This window comes from Camelus dromedarius, chromosome 9 (genome assembly GCF_036321535.1).
Source record: "Camelus dromedarius isolate mCamDro1 chromosome 9, mCamDro1.pat, whole genome shotgun sequence".
Lineage (NCBI taxonomy): Eukaryota > Metazoa > Chordata > Mammalia > Artiodactyla > Camelidae > Camelus > Camelus dromedarius.
In genome coordinates this window covers 75,855,137-75,874,044 of record NC_087444.1, presented here as the reverse complement: position 1 = coordinate 75,874,044, position 18,908 = coordinate 75,855,137, and the positions used below count along the sequence as shown (strand labels likewise).

Here is an 18,908-nt window from a genome sequence, read left to right as displayed (position 1 = left end):
TGTTTTCTATTGAGAATAAACCTTTACAATTTCTTTTAGCATAAGTTTAGTATTGCTGAATTCTTTAGTTTTTGCTTATCTGTGAAATTCGTTATCTCTCCTTCTATTCCAAAGGACAGTCTTGCTCGATGGAATATCCTAGATTGAAGCTTTTTCACTTTCAGGACTTTGTATATATCTTAACACTCCCTTATGACCTCAATGTTTGTGTTGAGAAATCAGCTGAAAGCCTGATGGGGCTTCCCTACAAACTATATCTTTGTAGCCAACATATGGACACAAAATTAGTTATTGAAAGATGAATGGATAAAGAATACATGGTATGTATATATATATATTATACATATGAAATATATATACACCCAATAAAATGCTATTAAGCCATTAAAAAGAATGAACTGTTGCCATTCATAACAACATAGATATACTTGGAGGATACTATGATTAGTGAAATAAATCAGACAGAGAAAGACAAACACTATATGATATCACTTATACATGGACTATAAAACAACAAACTAGTGAATATAAACAAAAAGAAACAGAGTAACAGATATAGAAAACACACTACTATGTATAAAAGAAAGAAGCTACACAGATATATTGTACAGCACAGGAAATATAGCCAATATTTTCCAATAACTACAAATGGAGTTTAATGTTTTAAAATTGTGTATCACTATGGTATATACCTGAAATATATACAATATTATAAGTCAATTATATCCTAAATTTTAAAAATTAAATTTGAAATGAAAACTAAAAGTGAACACAAAAGTAAATTTAAAAATTAACAAATAAGTATGTAAATAAATTCCTCGGTGGTCAGTTCTGGGAGAAGAAGGTGGGATACAGTGAGTACATTATTCTCACCATTCCTTATATTATAAAAGGGGTTTAACAGTATTCAAGAAATGATACTGTGACTCACCTTTAAATGTATCATGGAATTTATAGGTAAAAGCTAACAAATAATGAGTGTAAAATTTTAAAAGGAAAGATATCAATTATAATATAGAATTATAGTTAAAAATTAATAGAAAAACTGACATGGGTCAAGTAAGAAACTCCATGGATACCAAAATGTATCCATTTTTATATTATATTGAAATACACAAATTTTAACCAAAATTTTTTATGATGTTCATTGAATGTTATTTCAAGAAGGATGGCAAAATAATATACTTGAATTAGGAAAATGAAAAAATATGTTATGGAATTTTAACAGACAACTAGCAAAGAAATATACTCTTCAAGTAATATTCACATTAAGATGTGTCAACACTATAATTAGAGCTATTTAAAATTTTTCATAATGTCATTCAAATATATTCAACTCTGTATAATAAAGATGATTGATTTTGTATATATATATGTGAATATGGATACATTTACATACACACAGATCACTGAGAGAGAGACACAAACATTTTTAGGTGTGTGTGTGTGTGTCTATAATTTCATCTTCTTGCTTAGTGATCTAGTTTGTGGTAAATATTCAAGTGTCTCATGTGAGCTGAAAGTATTGGTTTCTCTTTGTGTTACAAGAATCAATCTAAATATCCATTGAGTCAAAAGAAATTTTTCTTTTTCACCTATTGAATTTTCAATCCTTGGCATTGGCTTTAGAAGGTAAATATAGGAAAAGCATATAGAACTCTCTTAGAATTGAGATAATGTCCACTTTGCTTCTTCAAGATCATGAAGCCACGTTGCCACAAGAAAGACTGGATTCATGTTTCCCTTTCATATGGCACTGCCTGCAGTGCTCTAAATTTAATGAACGTCTCCATCACAAAAGAATTTCATCACACTGGAGACACAAGTGTGCAGCTCTAAACCTCTTTCGTGACAATATGCCCAAGTCATCTTCACAAAAGAGAGAAAAATCTGCCTTCTGCAGATGCCATTCCATTTCATTCACAAAGTTTTCAATCGTCACAATCAGCTGATGTTGTTGAAAACTATGCTAAAATGTAATTTTATGCTCTTCTTTGCCCCACTTCAGTTCACTCTGGCCATTTCTACCTGAAAATGTATACACACGCTCATCTCGCTACACAACATCATGTTTCACACAAATCACTGCCATCTCTCTAAGTATAGAACTTTATCAAATGCAAGACTGACTCCCAAAAGCTTTCCTCAATGACTGAATTTCCCCTCCAGCACCACTGTCTTCAGTTCCACAATGACCTGATACAGACTGTTCCATTTTAAACTACATTTTCTTAATATTCTGTGCCTATTTCATTTCTGACAAATTTGCTGTGATAGAATTCAGTTACACACTTACATACTTTGCCATAAAATCCAGATTTTTTTTCAGGACCTGATGTTTATTATTGCATGAATTTGGGACTCCTTCGTTGCAAGCACTAGTGAAAAAGGCCATTATATAAGTATCACATGAGAAATATGGAAATTATGTAATATTTCATTACACTTATTATTATAACCTGCCTTACTTCAGAGAAGACGCTCTCTGTGTTCTGTTTACCATTGTCTGGTAAGCCACTCATAAATTTACATAGGACTCTGAGTGAATTGAGTGAATTACCAAACAAATGTAGTGCAATTAAGTACAATTTACATCCTTCTCACAAGCTTAGTGGATTCTGCATGCTTTATCCGGCCAAAGCAGAGCCTGAAAATCCTGGAGTCACATCTGATGAGCAGAAAGGGGCTGACAGCTGGGAAACACGCAATGATTATTGCAGAGGTTTTCATGATAAACAAATTAAGACTATTAAAAACAGCCAAAATGATATTACTGATGAAGGAAAGGGTGTTAAAGAAGACAAAGGTGCTCACCAGGAGAAGGATGGTTTTAGTGGCTCTGGTCTCAGGGGAGGATGTGGAGGAGACTTTAATCCTAAGGATGTACTGCACCCTCTTCTTGTGCCTGTACAGGATGAAAACTGTGCAGCCACTGGCCAACATCATGAGGACAAAACATAAGACATCAGGGAAGGATATCAATGCTGCATATAATGACTCCGTGGTTGGATCAAGACGAACAGAAGAACAGAGTCCAAAACTTTTTCTGTCTGTGGTGCTTGTGTTGCTCAAATTTCCAGTCATATAGATAGGATAAATGACATTGATCAGCATGTTAACGATCCAACACAGGGTAACTGAAGGGACAACTAACCTGAGAGCCTTCACTTTAAGCTCTGCCAACCTGGAGTTCCTGGGACTGATCGTGATGACCTGGAAGACACTCAACAGGCAGGTGGTGCCAATGGACGCTCCCCTGCCCACTATGCGGACATAAGGGAAAAATTTGCATTCAAATTGTCTGTTGACATGATGCCACGCAAAATTTGTCACTGTATAGTGGAATCCACTAGAGAACAGAACCAAGATGTTGCCTACAATTAGGTTCTTGACAATCAAAATCTATAGTCCTCACCCTATGTCCCATGCAATAAAGGAAGAGATAAAGGTAAAGAAGAGAGAAATTCCCCAGAAGTCCGATTATGGTTTGTATTAAGAAGATCGATCCTGCTGCCAAATCCCTGGCAGCCATCCTGTCGGGTCTCAATGACTGCGAGTTGAACAAGAGGATCCTGAGTGGGGATAGGAAGCTTGGACCACATGTACCTCATCAGCTGAAATGCAACATTGTCCTCTCACCAAGAGTTCCTATTCTGAAATAATTACTTAACCTTTGCCTGTGACGTCAACATTTCCAAGGGTTGAATGTTTCACCATGAAAGGACGCTTGTAATGTATGAATCACTGCTGTTAAAGTCACACATGCAGTAACTTCTTTCTTCATCACAAATTCATAAAGCAGACACCATTATATTCCTTACAAAGGTGAGGACAACATAGGCACAGAGAGGCTAAATATTTCATCTAAATTCACTCTCTGGTTAGGGCAGATCATTAGTGGGGATTTAAACCTGGCTGGGCTGGTAACAGTGATAGTGCATTTAATCCAGAATATACAAACATACTAGTTACCTCTATTCTTTAAGTAAAACAGATCCAAATTTAGTTTTGTTATTTCAGCTTACCATTTCAATTTAGATTGTGGCCTTCTATTTTAAAATTTAGAGTCACAATGTTCCACTTGCTTATGAAAATTATTCCACAGGTAAATATAAACTTTGAATGAAGATTTAGAGATGACTCAGAAAGTGCAGATGTATCAACTGCAGCATAAAAATGCAAGTTCGTACCCCTGACAAGATGGATTTCATGAATGCAACAGTGACTCAACATTAGGATGACAACAGACTCACCTACTTTCATTCCAGGAAAAAAAGTACAATTTCACAAGTCACAGGGACTATGGGACAGGAAATCCTGATGCCTGATAAATGGAGCACGGTATATAGAAAATTATTACTATGCAGATCATACACATATCTATTTATTAATACAAGAGTTAATAAATGTATTAGCAGTAAGGCAAGATTTCTGAAAGTGATGAAAACACAAGACTCTTACAAAATGGAATGTTAAGGCAAGTAACTTGTGTATGGGATAAAGAACACATATTTTTGCATTGATATTATAATATTTCAAAGCAGCAGAAATATCACAAGAAATATCTGAGCCTAAAATGGTATCTGAAAAGTACAAAGCTCTACTTTCATAAATGCTGCTTCCTTAACTTTAAGTGGGAAGAGTCTCTCCATAGTCAGTAGAGACACACTTATTAAACTTATTAAGCTCCTCATACACCAAGAGCTAGAGATAACATTTCTATTTCAGCAACAGCTGTCAAACACACTTTTTCTGTCCAGAATCAGATGACCCCTGTACATGCATCCTACTCTGTGTTACAAGTATGGAGTATTAAGGACACACCTCTGACACCTGAAAATTCTGTCTATGATTCCTGTAAAGTACACTGAATAGGAGAATGACTTGGAAACTATAGACCCTAAGCACATTACAAATCAAATTTCATCATCAATTGCATTAAACCTCAGCGATCATTGTAATTAAGGACTACACACATGACACTAGGAGCCATCAGGGATGGTGAGAGTTCTAGGACCCCAGCTCTCTTCACTATCTCACTTCATGCCTCAGGATTTTTTCCACCCTCCTGCATGGCTCTGGTCCTGGACTCCATTCATACAAGGAGATTCCCTTTATCCAATATTCACTTACCCTGTTTTTGATACAAATCCTTCCTTTATAGACTCTACCACTCAGATGAATACAAAGAAAACCCACAGACTGCTTCCTGCTGCCTGGATGGTGGGCTCAGCATGAAGATCAAAGCCATCAGTACGTGTGCAAGAGGGGCAGCGAGACCCTGAGATATGAGCTGGTGATCCTCCGACCTCCCCTCCCCTCAGAGCTGCAATTACCACGTCACCTGCAGCAGCCCTGGCAGGAACAGGCTTAGGAGAGCTGATTATTTTTGAGAACTTTTTTCCAGTTACTAATTACCAGGGATGATTATAAGTTGCTAGCTGATTTACCTTAAGAGACTATTGGAGTGTTTGTGAGAGCTTCTTACTTTTCCATGACCCCTGGAGCAGTCAGTGGCTCACACGGAGGGAGCAGGAAGTACTTAGGTTTGACACGTAAACGACTGGCTGTAACTGTGTCTCAGTGGATGATCTGCTCCTAGAGTAATTCTACCCAAGACAGTTATTTTCTAATTTCATACCACTGAGCTGCACCATCAATTAAGTTATGAGCAAAGAAATGGAATTTGTCCTGAGAGGAATATCAATAGGGATACAACTAACAAGAGGAATATGATGCTAGTAAACTACATCAGCTGTCACTGCTCTCATCTGCACAACTCAACAGCAAGGAATACATAAACTGTTAGGAAAATACATTTACCAATGCTGACCCTCACTCCTGATAGAAAGCAAGTTTTTTTCCCCAGGCTTTTTAAACAATATTTTTATTGAAGTTTACTTAATTTCCAGATATTTATTTCAGGTAAACAACAAAGTGATTCAGTTATACACACACATAGATAGATATTCATATTTTTTTCCAGATTCTTTTCCACTAAAGCTTATTACAAGATTTTGAATACAGCTCCTTGTGCTATACACAGTCCTTGTAATTTATCTATTTTATGTATAGGAGTGTGTATATGTTAATCCTAAACTCCTCAGTTATACCTCCTCCCCATTACTGCCACTATCCCCTTTGGTAACCATAAATTTGTTTTCTGTGTCTGTGAGTCTATTTCCATTTTATAAATGAGTTGATTTGAATCACGTTTTTGGATTCCACACGTAAGTAATAGAGAAAATACGTCCTTCTCAGTCTGACTTACTTCACTTAAGATGATAATCTCTAGGTCCATCCATGTTGCTGCAAATGGCATTATTTCATCCAAGTTCATGGCTGAATAATATTCCATTGTATAGATATACCACATCTTCCTTATCCATTCATCTGTCCATGGACATTTAGGCTGCTTCCATGACTTGGCTGCTGTGAATGGCGTTGCTGTGAATAATCAGGTGATTTTATCTTTTCAAATTTGAGTTTCTCTCATCCATCTGCTCAGGAGTGAAATTGCTGGGTAACTCTAGTTTAAATTTCTTGAGCAACCTCCATACTATTCTCCATAGGGCCTGCACCAATTTACATTCTCACCATTAGTGTAGGAGTATTCCTTTTTCTTCAGCCTTCTCACGCATTTATTACTTGTAGCCTTTTAAAGGTTGGCCATTCTCACTGGTATGAGGTGATACTTCATTGGAGTTTTGATTTGCACTTTTTAAAAATTAGCAATAACAAGAATATTTTCACCTGCCCATGGGCCGTATGTATGTTTTCTTTGGAAGAATGTGTATTTAGGTCTCTGCCCATTTTTTGAATCAATTGCTTGGGGCTTTTATTAAATCATTAAACTGTATGAGCTGTATGTATATTTTGGAAATAATCCTGTGTAGGTCACATCATTTACAAAGGTGGCATCTGTTCTAGTGTATAATTGGGATTATTACTTAATTTTATTTTTATTCTATTATTGTGTTTCTACACATACTGGATTTCAACTGTTGGTATCACAGATTTCCATGATACTAGCTACTTAAAACAACACTTATCCATTTTGTCACAGGTTAGAGTTAGGGTTAGGGTTAAGGTTAACAGTGAAAGTATTCTAGATGATAGGGGATTAAAAAATACACACACACACACACGCAGAGATACATGAAGGATACAAAAAGGCCCTTGAGATATGTTGTCTTGTGGGGCTCCTGTCCATATAAATAAAAATTAGAACAAACTAGTGACAATAAACAAAAAGAAACAGAGTAACAGATACAGAAAAGAGACTACTGTGTAAAAAAGAAATACACTACAAGGATATACTGTACAGCAAAGGAAATATAGCCAATATTTTACTATAACGACACATGGATTATAACCTTTAAAAATTGTGTATCACTATGATGTATACCTAAAATATATATAGTTATAAATCAATTATACCACAAGTTTTAAAATTTAAATTTAAAATAAAATCTAAACATGGAGGAGGAGGCCAAGATGGCAGAGTAGGACACATGTAGCTCACCCTCTCCCACAGATACACCAAGACTCACATCCAGGGACCCACTCAGCCAACCAGAGCACCTGCGGAACTCTGACAGAACACTGTCCTCTTCAAAAGACAAAGATGCCAAAAATCTGGTAGGAGAAAGGAAAAAACAAAAAGGAAGATGAAAAGGCAAAACAGTGCAGGACGCTCCCGCGGGGAGGGAGCGGCAAAGGAGGACTGGCGCTCCTTTGCTGGGTCTCCCCTCTCCAACGGAGGGGCCAGCGGGACGGAGGGGGAGCCTCTGAGGCTCGGATCTGTGCGGAGCAGCCCTTGACAGACAGAACTGGGTTGAACGGGCAGGGAGGGTCCCTGCGACACCCAGCCTGAGACCCGAGCTGGGGGCCGGGCCAGGCCGCCCAAGCCGGCCAGAGGACGGGGGCGGCTGCGCTGAGGCAGCCCCGGGGGACTGAAGGGGCTGCACAACATGGATGAGTGGGTGCACAGAGCAGAACAACCTGCGTCCTCCATGAAACAGCACGGTTGATGTGCCCTGGGGGAACGGGTGCACACCCCCATCTCCGAAAACCGTGGAAGGTTTTCGGGGAGGAGAGGCGGGGCTCAAGCGCAGCAGCCATGTCCTCCGGCGCTTGGCACCCAGGTGCTAGGAGAGGTGCGAAACCTGAGTCCACGCCTGGGGCTCTGCAGCCTCGGAGGCCAGACAGTGACTTGTTTGCAGCCCTAATCAGATAGGATCCTTCCACCCTGGTGCCTGGCAAAGTTCGCGCTGCCAGAACAAACAAGGAGCTGAGTTTGCGCACGCAGCAGCGGCGGAGGTGTTCCGCAGTCTTCCCCGGCCAGCCTGCGGAGCGCCGACCCGGGGCAGAGCGCGCGGTGCCGAGCTGCGGAGGGATCGGCGCCGGGAGAAGGCAGGTGGCCCCCCGCCTTTCCAGCAGGATCTCTGTGCTGGGAGGGGGCGCGATCTGCTTGCCGACAGGCAGTGGGAGCAGCACAGACAAGGGCGCCAACAGAGGGCCTGGGAAACAACAAGCCGAGCTCGCGAAACAGGGCGAAGACAGAAAGACTTCTCATTAAGAGCACACAGTCTCCAGGAGAACACTCCCCCGCTTTTTTTTTTTTGATCTGTTTTTGCCTGTTGCATTTTCTGTTACCTTTTTGATTTTTGCTTTTTAAACAGTTGTATATCCTCCCAGTTTTGGTCCCTTTTGAATTTTTCTTTTAAAATGGTATTGTTATTTTGAAAGATCCACGTCGTGTCATTTTTCTCTCTTGGTTTTTGATCGCCTTTTGTTGATTGTACGCAGGTTTCAAATCTTTTTTTCCTCTTTTCTCCTATTTTGGAGCTTTTGGGGAGACATCTCAACCCGATTGCTGTTCTGCTTCATCTTACTCTTCAGTTGTTCATTGTACACTGTTTTCAGGCCTTTTTTTCCCTCCCCTTCTTCGGAATTCTCTCTTTATATCTTTTTTTTTTTTTTTTTTTTTTTTTTTGTCTGTTCTGTTTTTTATTACCTTTTTGATTTCTACTTTCTGGACGGTTGTGTGTGCTTCTAGTTTTGATTCCTTTTGGGTTTTTCTCTTAAAGTAGTTATAGTGTTGTTTTTTAAAGGGAATCCACTTGATTGTATTTTCACTTCTGGGTTTCATCTGTTGTTGATTGTAAATGGGTTTTAGGTGTCATTTATTGATTTTTTTTCCTTTTTTTTTTTTTTGAGGGTTTTAAAAAAGATGTCAACTCGAATGCTAGTCTAATTCAAATTGCTCTTCTATAATTGACTATACACTATTTTCAGGCCTTTTCCCCCTCCCTTCTCTTAAAATTATCTATTTTATCTTTTTTAAAATGTGTTCTATTTTCTATTACCTTTTTACTTTCTACTTTCTAAACAATTTTATATGCTTCTAGTTTTAAGTCCTTTTTAAATTTTTCTTGTAAAGTAGTTATGTTATTATTATTTTTTTTAAAAATACACCTGATTTCATTTTCATTTCTTTTGGTTTTGATCTCCCATTATTGATTATAAATAGGTTTCAAATATCGTTTTTGGATCCTTTTTCCTTTTTTCCTTAAGGGTTTAAGAAAAAAAAAAGACGTCTCAACTCGAAAGCTAGTCCGATTCAAATTGTGATTCTATAATTGATTATACAGTTTTCAAACCTTTTTTTCTCCCTTCTTTTAAAATTCTCTTTCTCTCTCTCTCCTTTTTTTATTTTTTAAGTTTTATTCCTACATAGGCATTATATAGATAAATAAATAAACTCCTTTAAGGACCACAATAGATACTGATACTCCATAAGCCACAGTACCAGAGACATATGAGCAAGACGAAGAAGCAGAGAAACCATTCCCAATTAAAAGAACAAGAGAAATCCCCTGAAAGAACGATCAATGAAATAGACATCGATAGCCTACTAAATCAAGATTTCAAAGAAGGAGTGATCAAAGTATTGAAGGAACTAAAAGAGATAGTGTTTAGAGATATAAAATATGTCTAAAATGAAATCGAAGCTATAAAGAAGAGCCAAGTAGAATTGATAAACTCATTGGCTGAGATGAGAACAGATCTAAAGGCTGTGCAAAACAGACTAGTTAATGCAAAGGAACGAATTAGTGACCTAGAAGACAGGACAACAGAAAGCACCCAATCAGAACAACTGCAAGATAAACAAATAAAAACAAATGAAAGCGACATAAGGGAGCTATGGGATAATATAAAGCATGCCAATCTTCGCATAATAGGGGTCCCAGAAGGGGAAGAAAGATCAAAGGAGATTAAAAAGGTTTTTGAAGAAATCATGACTGAAAACCTCCCAAACTTAAAGAAGGAATCAGATATCCAAGTACAGGAAGTTCAAAGGGTCCCAAACAGGAAGAACCCAAACAGACCTACAACATGACATATCATAATCAAGATGGCTAGGGTCAAGGATAAAGAAATGATCCTAAAGGCAAGAAGAGAAAAGCAAAGAGTGAGTTACAAGGGAACTCCCTTAAAGCTTTCAGCAGATTTCTCAACACAAACACTACAGGCCAGAAGGGAGTGGCAAGATATATTCAAAGTCCTGAATGAAAAAAAAAAAGATGCAGCCTAGGATACTTTATCCAGCAAGGCTATCCTTTAGGATAGAAGGAGAGATAAAGAATTCCACAGACAAGCAAAAACTCAAAGAGTTTAGCAACACTAAACCCATGCTAAAAGAAATATTGAAAGGTCTACCCTAAATAGAAAAGAAGCAGGATGCTACAAAAATGAGAAACTCATAACTGGAAAGATGATAACTCATGAATTACAAATAAAATAAACATGAAATTGCAAAAGAAGACATTTAAATCATTAAGAGTGGGAGAGGGAAGCAAGAAAATATGGAGTATTTTTTTCTTTCATTCTTTTAAAAATTTTTTGTTTTTGGTAGGATGGGTTTGAGATATAGTAATGGGCTAACAGACTTACAGAAAAGGGTAACCACAAGCCAGAAACTTACAAGGGAGTCACAAAAACTAAATAAAATCCATGATAATACAAAGGAAAATTACCAAACCACAAAAGGAAGAAGAAAGGAACAAAGAGGAAATACCAAATCAACTGCAAAGATAAGTTCAAAATGGCAATAAGCGAACATCTATCATTAATTACTGTAAATGTTAATGGACTAAATGCTCCAGTCAAAAGACACAGAGTGGCAGACTGGATAATAAAGCAAGAACCTTCAATATGCTGCATACAAGAGACCCACTTTAGGGAGAAGGACACATATAGATTGAGAGTGAAAGGATGGAAAAGGACATTCCATGCAAATGGAAAAGCCAAAAAAGCAGGTGCTGCAGTACTGATTTCAGACAAAATAGACTTTAAAACAAAGGCCATAAAGAAAGATAAAGAAGGACATTTTATAATGATTAAAGCAGTGATACAAGAGGAGGATATTACACTCGTTAATATATATGCACCCAATATAGGAGCACCTAAGTACATAAAACAATTACTAACAGAGATAAAGGGGATATTGATGGGAATACAATCATAGTCAGAGATTTTAACACTGCATTAACATCACTAGACAGATCTTCCAGACAAAAAATAAACAAGGCAACAGAGAAATTAAATACTACAATAGAAAAATTAGATTTGGTGGATATTTTCAGAGCATTACAACCCCCAAAATAGGATATACATTCTTTTCAAGTGCACATGGAACATTTTCCAGGATTGATCATGTACTTGGGCACAAGAGAAACCTCAGCAATTTTAAGAGGATAGAAATTATCTCAAGCATCTTTACTGACCACAATGCCATGAAACTAGAAATCAACCACAGAGAAACAAAGGAGAAAAACAGAAAAGCATGGAGATTAAACAATATGCTATTAAAAAACCAATGGGTCAATGAGGAAATCAAAGCTGAAATTAAAAAATACCTTGAGACAAATCAAAATGAAAGCACAATCACTCAAAATCTATGGGACACAGCAAAGGCAGTGCAAAGAGGGATGTTTATAGCGATACAGGCCTTCCTCAAAAAAGAACAATCTCAAATAAACAATTTACCCCACCAGCTGAAAGAACTAGAAAAAGAAGAACAGAAAACTCCAAAAGGCAGCAGAAGGAAGGAAATTATTAAGATTAGGAAGGAAATAAATCAAATACAGATTAAAAACACGTGTCATAGAAAAAAATCAATCAAACCAAAAGCTGGTTTTTTGAAAAAGTAAATAAAATCGGTAAACCTCTGGCCAAACTCACAAAGAAAAAAAAGAGAGAGCACAAATTAGCAAAATAAGAAAGGATAATGGAGAAATTACAACAAATAAAATAGAAATAGAGAATATCATACAAGAATATTATGAAAAACTATATGGAACCAAACTGGATAACCTAGAGGAGATGGACAAGTTTCTGGAAACATACTGTTTCCACCAAGACTGAATCAGGAAGAAACTGACCACTTGAACAAACGGATCACGAGAAATGAAATCGAACTAGCAATAAAAAACCTCCCTACAAATAAAAGTCCAGGACCGGACGGCTTCACCGGGGAATTCTACCAAACATACAAAGAAGAACTCATACCAGTCCTTCTCAAACTCTTCCAGACGATTGAAAAGGAGGGATTACTCCCAAACTCATTCTATGAAGCCACCATCACCCTGATACCAAAACCAGGCAAAGACACTACAAAAAAAGAGAATTATAGACCAATATCACTGATGAACATAGACGCCAAAATCCTCGCCAAAATATTAGCGAATAGAATCCAACAACACATAAAAAAGATTATACATCTTGACCAAGTGGGGTTCATCCAAGGGACACAAAGGTGGTTCAACATACGCAAATCAATCAAGTAATACATTAGATCAACAAGAGAAAGGACAAAAACCACATGATCATCTCAATCAATGCAGAAAAAGTATTTGATAAAATTCAACACCCATTTATGATAAAAACTCTCACCAAAGCGGGTATAGAGGAAACATACCTCAACATAATAAAAGCTGTATATGACAAACCTACAGCCAGCATAGTACTCAACAGTGAAAAACTCAAAAGCTTCCCACTAAAATCTGGGACAAGACAAGGATGCTCACTATCACCACTCCTATTCAACATAGTCTTGGAAGTTCTAGCCACAGCAATCAGGCAAGAGAGAGAAATGAAAGGGATCCAAATTGGAAAAGGAAGTGAAAGTGTCACTATATGCTGATGACATGTTACTATATATAGAAAACTCTAAAAGGTCCACACAAAAACTACTAGAGCTGATTGAAGAATTCAGCAAGGTATCAGGTTACAAGATTAATGTTCAAAAATCACTTGCATTTCTTTACACTAATGATGAATCAACAGAAAAAGAAAGTAAAGAAACAATCCCCTTTAAAATAGCACCCAAAGTTATAAAATACCTAGGAATAAATCTAACAAAGGAGATGAAAGATTATACACAGAAAACTATAAACCATTGATGAAGGAAATTAAAGAGGACTTTCAAAAATGGAAAGGTATCCCATGCTCTTGGATTGGAAGAATCAATATTGTTAAAATGGTCACACTGCCCAAGGTAATCTACAGATTTAATGCAATCCCTATCAAATTACCCAGGACATATTGCACAGAACTAGAAAAAATCATAATAAAATTCATATGTAACAATCAAAGACCTAGAATTGCCAAAGCATTACTGAAGAGAAAGAAAGAGGCTGGAGGAATAACTCTCCCAGACTTCAGACAATACTATAGAGCTAAAGTCATCAAGACAGCATGGTATTGGTACAAAAACAGATATATAGACCAGTGGAACGGAATAGAGAGCCCAGAAATGAACCCACAAACTTTTGGTCAACTAATCTTTGACAAAGGAGGCAAGAATATACAATGAAACAAAGACAGTCTCTTCAGCAAATGGTGTTGGGAAAACTGGACAGCAGCATGTAAATCAATGAAGCTAGAACACTCCCTTACACCACACACAAAAATCAACTGAAAATGGATCAAAGACTTAAACATAAAACAAGATACAATAAATCTCCTAGAGGAAAATATAGACAAAACATTATCTGACATACATCTCAAAAATTTTCTCCTAGAAGAAATAAAAGCAAGAATAAACCAATGGGATCTAATGAAACTTACAAGCTTCTGCACAGCAAAGGAAACTATAAGTAAACAAAAAGACAACCTACGGAATCGGAGAAAATTTTTTCAAATGAAACCGACAAAGGCTTGATCTCCAGAATATATAAGCAGCTCATACAACTTAATAAGAAACAACCGAACAACCCAGTCCAAAGATGGGCAAAAGACCTAAACAAGCAATTCTCCAAGGAAGATATACAAATGATCAATAAGCACATGAGAAATTGCTCAATATCACTAATTACCAGAGAAATGCAAATGAAAACTACAATGAGGTATCACCTCACACCAGTCAGAATGGCCATCATTCAAAAATCCACAAATGACAAATGCTGGAGAGGCTGTGGAGAAAGGGGAACCCTCCTACACTGCTGGTGGGAATGCAGTTTGGTGCAGCCACTATGGAAAACAGTATGGAGATTCCTCAAAAGACTAGGAATAGACTTACCGTATGACCCAGGAATCCCGCTCCTGGGCATATATCCAGAAGGAACCCTACTTCAGGATGACACCTGCACCCCAATGTTGATAGCAGCACTATTTACAATAGCCAAGACATGGAAACAGCCTAAATGTCCATCAACAGGTGACTGGATAAAGAAGAAGTGGTATATTTATACAATGGAATACTACTCAGCCATAAAAACCGACAACATAATGCCATTTGCAGCAACATGGATGTTCCTGGAGAATGTCATTCTAAGTGAAGTAAGCCAGAAAGAGAAAGAAAAATACCATATGAGATCGCTCATATGTGGAATCTGAAAAACAAAAACAAAAACAGAAACAAAAACAAAAACAAAAACAAAAACAAAAACAAAAAAAGCATAAATACAAAATAGAAAGACTCGTAGACATAGAATACAACCTTGTGGTTGCCAAAGGGGCAGAGGGTGGGAAGGGATAGGTGGGATTTCAAAATTGTAGAATAGATAAACAAGATTATACTGTACAGCACAGGGAAATATACACAAGATCTTATGGCAGCTCACAGATGAAAAAAATGTGACAATGAATATATGTTCATGTATAACTGAAAAATTGTGCTCTACACTGTAATTTGACACAACATTGTAAAATGATTATAAATCAATGAAAAAGGTTAAAAAAAACATGCATATGAAAGTAAATAAATAAATAAACAAAGAATTAAGTAAATAAATTCCCCTGCGGAGCTTTCTTGGGAGAAAAAAGATGGGATATGGTGAGTAAATTATTGTTGCAATGTCCTTATACAATAAATGGGGTTTAATAATATTAGATAAATGACACTATGATTCACTTTTAAATATATGATGAAATGTAAACATAAAAACTAACAAACAACAAGTACACAACTTTCAAAGAGAACACATCAATTATAATGTAGAATTATATTTAAAATTGATAGAAAAATTAACATAGACCAATTTTAAAATTACATTGATACCCAAATGCTTTTATATTAAATTTAAGTAGACACATATATTAACCAAAAATTGTTTACCATGTTCATTGAATGTTATTTCAAGAGAGATGGCCAATTAATAGAATTAAAGCAAGAAAATGAAAGAATACATTAGGATTTTTTACAAAGAACTAGCATGGAATTATACATTTCAGGTATCAGACATTTGAATATTTGTCAATATTGTAATTAGTTTTATTTTCAGTTTTTCTTAATATACAGCATTCAAATATATTCATAGATGCACAATAAACATGACTGATTTTTTATGTATATGTGAATATATATACATATATACACAAGATCACCAAGAGACATACATACATATTTGCAGGTATGTGTGTCTATAACTTCTTTTTCTTGCTTTGTGACCTCATTAGTGGTAAATATTTAAGTACCTCACGTGAGTAAACAATATTGGTTTCTCTTTGGTTTACAAACTTCAATCTAAATATCCTTTGGGTCAAAATAAAGTTTTCTCTTTCAGCTATTGATTTCACAATCCTTTGCTTTGGCTTCGGGATGTAAACATAGAGAAAAACCATATAAAATTCTCTCCTAGATTTGAGGCAATGTTCACTCTGCTCCTTGAAAATCAAGAAGCCACACTGCCCCGGGATCTTAAGAATGGATTCATGTTTCCTTTCCATGTGGCTCTTTCTGCAGTGCTCCAAGTTTAATGGACGCTCCATCACAAAAGAATTTCAATGAACTGGAGACATGACCGTGCACCTCAAAACCAGTTTTGTAACAATATGCCCAAGTCATCTTCACAAAAGAGAGAAAAATCTGCCTTCTGCAGATGCCATTCCATGCCATTCACAACTTTTGCAATTGTCATAATCACTGGATATTTTTGAAAAATATGCTAAAAATGTAATTTTATGCTCTTCTTTGCCGAATTCAGTTCAGTTTCTTCATTTCTACCTGAAAATGTTTAAACATGCTCATCTCCCACACAACATAACATCCCAAAAGAAACATCACTGGAGCCTCTCTAAGGATAGATCGTTACCAGGCTCAACACTGACTCCCAAAAGCTTTCCTGATGACTGGATTTTTCCTTCAGCACCATGGTCTTAAGTTCCACAATGATCTGACATAGGCTGTTCCATTTTAACACACCTTTTCTTAACATTCCATGCCTACTCATTTCTGGGAAATTTACTGTGACAGAATTCAGTTACATACTCATGTCTCCATAACATCCAGATTGTTTCAGGACCGTGTGTTGATTATGTTGATTATTGCATAAATTCTAAATTCCTTCACTGCAAGCACTAGTAAAAAAGGCCATTACATTAGTATTACATGAGAAATATGGTAACTTATATAAAATTTCATTATAATTACTATTATAACTTGCCTTACTTTGAAGAATCTCTGTGTATTCTGTTTACCATTGTGTAGTAAGCCACTCATAATTCTACTTACGACTCAGTGAACTGAATCAATTACCAAACATGTATAGTGCATGTTTGTACAATTTATATCTTTCTCATAAAGTTAGGGGATTCTGGTACACCTTATCTGGACAAAGCAGAGCCTGGATATCCTGGAGTCACAAATGATGAGCAGAAACGGGCTGATAGCTGGGAAACATGCAACGATTATTTCAGAAGTTTTTAAAAAGAACAAATTAAGACTGTTAAAAAAAATGAAAAGAATATTACTAATGAGGGAAAAGATGTTAAAGAAGATAAAGGTGCTCACCAGGAGAAGGATGGTTTTGGTGGCTCTGGTCTCAGGGGAGGATGTGGAGGAGACATTGATCCTATGGATGTTTTGGACCCTCTTCTTGTGCCTGTACAGGATGAAAACTGTGCAGCCACTGGCTATCACCATGAGGACAAAACTTAAGATATCAGGGAAGGATATCAATGCTATAAATAATGAGTCTATGGTTTGGTCATGACAAACAGCAGAACAGTATCCAAAATTTTTTCTGTTTGTGATGCTTGTGTTCAAGTTTCCAGTCATATACACAGGATAAATGACATTGATCAACATGTTCATGATCCAGCACAGAATAATTGAAGCAACGACCAACTTGGGAGCCTTCACTTTAAGCTCTATGCACCTAGAGTTCCTGGGACTGATCGTGATGACCTGGAAGACACTCAACAGGCAGGTGGTGCCAATGGACACTCCCCTGCCTACTACACGGACATAAGGGGAAAATTTGCATTGAAATTCACTGTTGACATGCCACGCAAAATTTGTCACTGTATAGTGGAATCCACTAGAGAAAAGAACCAAGATGTTGCCTACAAGGAGGTTGTTGACAATCAAATCTACAGTCCTCAACTTATAGCCAGTGCAAAAAAGGAAGACATAATGGTAAAGAAGAGAAAAATTCCCAAAGAGTCCGATTATAGTCACTAATAAGAAGCTTGACCTTATTGCCAAATCACTGGCATCCATCTTGTCAGGTCTCAATGTTTAGAGTTGTCTTCTGAGCTAGAGGATCCTGAGTGGGAGGCGTGGATCACATGTATCCTGTCAGCTGAAATCCAATATTCTCCCATCATCAATAGTTCCTACTTTGAATCACTTACTTAACATTTCCCAGTCACGTCAATGCATCCAAGGGTTGAATGTACAACCACTGCATGAATGTTCTTGGCAATGGATGAATCACTGCTGTGAACGCATGCATGCTGTAACTTCTTTCTTCCTCACAAATTCATGAAGTAGACACTACTAGATTCCTTACAAAGATGAAGACAACAGAGGCACGGAGAGGTTGAGTGTTTCGTGTAAATTCACTCACTGTTAAGGGAAGTTGGTTAGTGGGGATCCGAACATCTCTCAGCTGCTAATGATGATAGTGCATTTAATCCAGAATGTACTAAAGTGCTAGCTACCTCAGTTCTGGTTTAGATAAACCAGATCTAGATTTAGTTTTACTTTTGCACCTTGCCATTTCAATTTAGGTTGTGGTCTTCTATTTTAAAATTTAGGTTGTGACAAGATTCCAGTTATTTATGAAGACTTATTCTACAGGCAAATATAAACACTGAAGAAAGCTTTAGAGATATTCATAAAAAGTAGATGCACCAACTGCAATAGAAAACCGCAGGCAGCGGCCCCTGACAAGATGGGTTCTAGGACCAGAAGAATGGCTCAGTTTTTATTGTTCTTGGGTTATTTGTTTGTTTGCTTTGGTGGAGGAGAGTTAATTAGGTTTATTTATTTACATATTAAGTTTCATTGAGGTACTTGGGATTAAACCCAGGACCTCATGCATGATAAGCATGCATTGTAACACTGAGCTCTATCCTACCCCTAAGAATTGTTCAATTTTGGTCAGAACAGAAAG

At 36.9% G+C, this 18,908-nt stretch overlaps 2 protein-coding genes across 2 annotated transcripts; both read right to left on the bottom strand.

Moving 5' to 3' along the window:
* Nucleotides 1–2,472: 2,472 nt before the first annotated feature.
* LOC105092019 (vomeronasal type-1 receptor 4-like) lies at nucleotides 2,473–3,630 on the bottom strand. The gene is given in 2 exon segments (XM_064489843.1): nucleotides 2,473–3,399; nucleotides 3,401–3,630. Coding segments are annotated over 2 exon segments (942 nt in total). The 5' UTR covers nucleotides 3,533–3,630; the 3' UTR covers nucleotides 2,473–2,589.
* A 12,205-nt stretch (nucleotides 3,631–15,835) lies between these two features.
* Nucleotides 15,836–18,650, bottom strand: LOC105092006 (vomeronasal type-1 receptor 2-like). Its single transcript, XM_031457119.2, has one exon. It carries the CDS (start codon nucleotides 18,008–18,010, stop codon nucleotides 17,093–17,095), a length of 918 nt encoding a protein of 305 aa, XP_031312979.1. The 5' UTR covers nucleotides 18,011–18,650; the 3' UTR covers nucleotides 15,836–17,092.
* Between the last annotated feature and the right edge of the window lie 258 nt (nucleotides 18,651–18,908).

What these genes read in the sequence shown, in the direction of transcription:
- LOC105092006 (XM_031457119.2), bottom strand. Translation starts at nt 18,010, where the DNA reads ATGGATGCCAGTGATTTGGCAATAAGGTCAAGCTTCTTATTAGTGACT.